This window comes from Palaemon carinicauda, unplaced genomic scaffold (assembly GCF_036898095.1).
Source record: "Palaemon carinicauda isolate YSFRI2023 unplaced genomic scaffold, ASM3689809v2 scaffold2578, whole genome shotgun sequence".
NCBI lineage: Eukaryota > Metazoa > Arthropoda > Malacostraca > Decapoda > Palaemonidae > Palaemon > Palaemon carinicauda.
This window is the reverse complement of record NW_027170224.1, coordinates 15,001-20,000: the sequence shown is the minus strand read 5'-3', so window position 1 is coordinate 20,000 and position 5,000 is coordinate 15,001. Positions and strand designations below refer to the sequence as shown.

At 37.1% G+C, this 5,000-nt stretch overlaps 1 protein-coding gene across 6 annotated transcripts in view; it reads right to left on the bottom strand.

Moving 5' to 3' along the window:
- Positions 1–5,000, bottom strand: part of LOC137636241 (uncharacterized) — an 8,466-nt gene that overhangs the window by 1,009 nt on the left and 2,457 nt on the right. For all 6 annotated transcript variants that reach the window (XR_011043004.1, XR_011043005.1, XR_011043006.1 and 3 more), the window contains one exon: positions 1–5,000. This exon is cut by the window's left edge; it is cut by the window's right edge and continues 1,425 nt beyond it. Coding sequence is in view for 3 of the 6 variants with exons in the window: in XM_068368676.1 (XP_068224777.1) it covers positions 269–5,000 (4,732 nt within the window). In the remaining 3 variants the exon portion in view is untranslated.

The following is a 5,000-nucleotide window of genomic DNA, read 5'->3' as shown; positions in this document are numbered from 1 at the left end:
TGGTCCTTAAGACCACCCAACAACAGATAAGGCCATTATGCAAATTAATTTAAAATTACATTCCAAAAAGCCTGTAAAGACATTTTACAAAAAACAGTCATGCACTCAGAACATATAACAAAAAATTACCCCACTCAAGTCCACACAAAACTGCGTGAGAAATTAGAAAAAGAATTTATACAGAAAAATAAATTATATTTATTTTTGTACACTGGAGGGCACAGGATGCAAATTTCTCACCACTAGAAATTTGCATCATACCTTATAACTATAACATAAGTCGAGTCAAATTTCTGCTCCTAATGGCAGCTTTCCTGAGAGTCCTTTGGGGTGAACTCTCATTAATAGAAAACTTACGGGAGCTCTGTTTGTCGTCATTATCCGAGTTGTAGGATGCATCTGGAACTACCTTAAGATAAGGGATTAAAGTAGTGACATGTCTTTTAATCAACTCACGAGTCTTCCCTTTAAGTATAATAGCCCCAGTAGTTTCCCCCAAATCATTCTCCTCTATACCCTTCACAATTCCCAATGGAAAATTAATGGTTTTAGTGTTTGGTTCTTTGATGAGGACTATATCACCAATGCCCAACTTCTGGTGACAAACTGGTCTATATCTGTCCTTGCGGTCCACAGCCTGAGCTACCAGGGTACTTAAAAACTCATTCTGGTAAGCTTCTAGAAGATTATACCTAACCTTACGAAGTTTTTCATACTCATCCTTTATTATTTCTGTAGGGCTGCTACTCATCTTCCACTCAGGATCATCAGGTACCTCTTGTAAATCTGGAATTAAATTCAACGACACCAGCTCATACCCCTTGACTAACATTTCTGGAGTTATGGGCTCTGGGCAAGAATCTGCCTCAGTCTCTCTTAAAGATTCCTTAAAGGCAATTGGCCTCTTATTAGCTAAATGAACAACATTACACACTAAATATTCAAAATCAGGCAAAGAAAGTACCCAAGTTTTAATAGCTGAAAAAATAAGTTTCTTCACTAATTTTACGCAAGACTCTACAAGTGATCCTAGCTCACTGTGGCCTTTAAAGAATTGCTGAAACTTTACATGCTTAATGCCATTAGACTCCAAATACAATTTAGTGTCAGGATCATTGATGAAGCTAGTGATTATGTTACCTCCTGCCACCAACTGCAAGCCTGAATCACTAACACAAAGCTGCGGGAATCCATATTCAAAAACATGTAATGAAAAGGCTCTCAAATACTCATTCACACTTAAATCTCGACATATCTTCAAATTAATAGCCCTTGACCAAGTGCAGGTGAAACACAAAATCCATACCTTCATCTTTTCAGCTCCCTGTTTAACATTAAATGGTCCAATGAAATCAACAAAAATATTAGAAAATGGAACAGCAGGGGGACTAGAACGAAATTCTCGATAAGTGTTCTGGTTCAATCTCACACTTCTTGTGTTAAACCTGTGGCATGAAACACATTGTTTAATGGCATTCTTAATGACAGAAAAATGTTTAGGAATGAAAAAGCACTTACGAAGCTCAGATAGGACAGAATAGCAACCACCATGCAATAATTTGGCATGTGTATCCATTATAATTAGTTTAGTCAAATAACTCTTGGGATAAAGCAATATAGGAAACTGTTTGTTATGTCCATACCATTTCTTGAACTTTGATTTTACTCTTAAAATGCCATCTGAATCTATGAACAGATTAAGTTGGCTCACAAGTGGAGGTATATCCTTCAAAGGTTTACTTGAGAGTCTGAAGTAAGAAAATATTTCCATAAAGTGTTTCTGTTGATCTTCTAGAATTAATTTCCTTAAAGCTAAAGCAGAATAGTTTACATTATTCAAATTCTCTACTTCAACTCCCGCTTTCCTCTTCCAGTGGTCAACACAAAGGATTACCCTCCTGTAAATCAATTTAAGCTTTTCTAAAGTAGAATATTTCTCATGTTCAAGAAGAGGTTCACCTGGAAACGCACTCTGCTCAGCAACAGAAATACTAAGGGTATTAGTGTTTGAGCTAGGAACTGTGAAATAAAGAAACTCATTGCCAGGCACCACCTCAGGACCTGAAATAAAGAATGATTTAGAGACAAGTCTAGGAGAAAGGCCTCGGGTGACACAGTCTGCTGGATTGTCTTTTCCAGCTATAAAGATAAAACTGACAGGTTTAATTTCACATAATTTCCTGATATTGCTTATCCTATTCTGTACAAATACTGAATGCTTCTGCATTTTGGAGTATGTACATTCTGATGCTTGCAGCCACTGCAAAGCACAACTGGAATCACAGTACAAATCTAAGCCATCAATGTCAATGGACTTCACACACGAAGGATCAGCCAGATCTCTATAAATCTCCATCAGGGTTTCTACCCCTAATGATATAGCATTCAACTCCAGTGCTGGAACGGACTTACCTTTCAACAACTTATTGATCAAGCGGTTCTTTGCCTGCAAAAAGCTAATCTCACCCGAGTCAATATCTTCAATGTATACCACAGTACCATAAAAATCACGACTTGCATCTGTGAATGCTTTCAGTCTAAATTTTCCATTTCTTTGCCCAATGAACCTCTGGACTTTCACCGGCTGGGAACCATTCACCTGCCTGCAAATGTTCCTCCATTCCCTTTGGAGACTGGGGGATAGTACTTGATCCCAAGCCAGCTCCTTTGAGCACTGAAGTCTATGCATATAAAGTCTACTTCTATTAAAGACAGGAATATTAAAACCAAAAACATCAAAGTTACTGGCAATAGTCTGCAAAACCTTACGTTTTGTATCAGCATCTGGGTTTAGCGAGAATTCCTTAGTATAAATTACATCATCAGCTCTATTCCATACAATACCAAAAAGGCTATTCTCAACCGGAGTATTGATTTCAAACTTTGCATCAATTTCAGCCTGAAGGGTAACATCATTTGTTACTAACTGTTGTATCTCAAACTTATATGGGTTGAAAATATACGGCAACTGTGAACAAGCCCACTTCAAATACTGAGAATCAGCAGAACCAACAGCTCCATTGTCCATATAAAATAGAGAGTACAACAATAACTTAAGGTTCCTCAGCTGTGGGTCTGGTTCATATTGGTGCACTAGTATATAATACAGAGCTAGCATGAGTAAAAATGGACTACAACGAAGACCAAAACTAAGTCTAACATTCTTGTAGGCTACAAGAGAGTAATCGTTCTTCTGTACATTTTTGAACCAAAAAAACCGCAACCTAGCTTGATCATTATTGTTCAAGGACAACATGTTAAAAGCTTTCTTAAGATCATACGTTAATAACAACTTATCAAACCTCAAGTGTAAGAAGGCTGAAGACAGCTTCTGGTTAAGGTTAGGTCCTGGATCTATACACTGATTATGAGAGAAATCACACTTAACTTTGACAGTTTCTTTGAGATTAGACAAAAACACAATACGGCACTTTGTGGTTTCTTTCTCAGGCCTAAAAACAGCCATGTGTGGGAGAAATGAATAATTTGGATGCTCTGCCTTAAATGAATCTAAGTCTGAAATCTTCTCAATTACTCCATCTTTTAACTGATCCCTAATTACCTGATCAACTAACTGCAAATGCCCATCCTTTTTCCGTAATTTCTTAAGATTTGCCTTTAGTATCAACCTTGAGAGATTTTCGTTAGTTGATAACCTATGTGCAATTTTGCTATTCCACAAGAGGGGAACTATAAGTCTTCCATCCTTTTCCCTTGAAAAATTACTCAACGCAAAATTCACCCACTTCTGATTAGTCTCTGACATAATACTTTCAGCACTATTGGCGTCCAGATTCAAAAAGCGGCGGCATTCGTGTTCAAGCACTTCATCAGTAGCCTTGAGCAATTTAGATTCTACAATCTGACCTTTATCATCTAACACTGCTATGTTGCTGCCTACCTCAAGTTCCTTGTAATGTAGGTCACACACTTCATCATCCAAAAGAGGGTCAATTTGTATTTTACATAAGAAAGAACAGGTAGTAATTTGGGAGCAAGAGGAAAAATCAGTCCTGCTTGAACGTAGTGGATTAATTACTTCTAACCTCTCATTACAAATATTAGGCAGACCCAAAAATTTAATATTTTTGCTCAAATTTTCAAGGTTTCCCATTAGCAAAATACCATGCTGTGATTCAGTGTATACTGAAGGGGGGTTAAAACCAAAGGCTACATCTTTACCCATTAAAGCGTAATGTGCATCAGATCCCAATAAAACCTGAACATTATCAATACTGTCACTGTCTTTACAAAGTTTCTTATCTGCCAATATGAATCCCTTATTCTCGAACGATTCCACTATCTTGCCTAACCCTGGAAGATTTAACTTTATATTAATGCTAGGAACCACAAGTGCAGGAACATTTGAAATACAATTGCCGAACTTCATAGGAAGTTGAATAAGTCTGCTTATATATTCTTTAGAACCATTAAACCCATTAACAGTTAATTTTACACTAGGTTCAAGAACAGGCAAACTACACTTATTAAGCAAGCTCTCTGTAACAAAGGAACTCTGAGAACAGCTATCCTTAAGACCTCTAAAAATACCATCCACTCCAGGAACAGTAAATGAAAAGGAAGGGAGTACTGTCTTATTGACAATACTAGGAAGAACTGCAATACTACTATTCACTTCATTAATGGAAGCTTCCCTCTTAACATCAGCTTTACCCGAATGTATTGGAGTACCTTCTTTATGCTTTCCTTCAGGGGGCGAAAGCTTAACTTCAGAAGACTTTGAGCACAGACAGTGAAAATGAAGCCCCGAACATTTCACGCACTTTTGACGAAATTCAAATCTACATTGCCTACTCATATGGTTAAGATTCCCACATCGAAAACATCCTTTCAGTATTTTCAAACGCTGAAGCTTTGCTTCTGGAGTGTCATAATATTTGCATTTAAATATAGAATGATTATTTTCACCTTCTACACAAAGTGTACAATAAAACCTCCTAACCTCAGGCAATGTCTTAATAGCTAAACTAGTAGTTTTC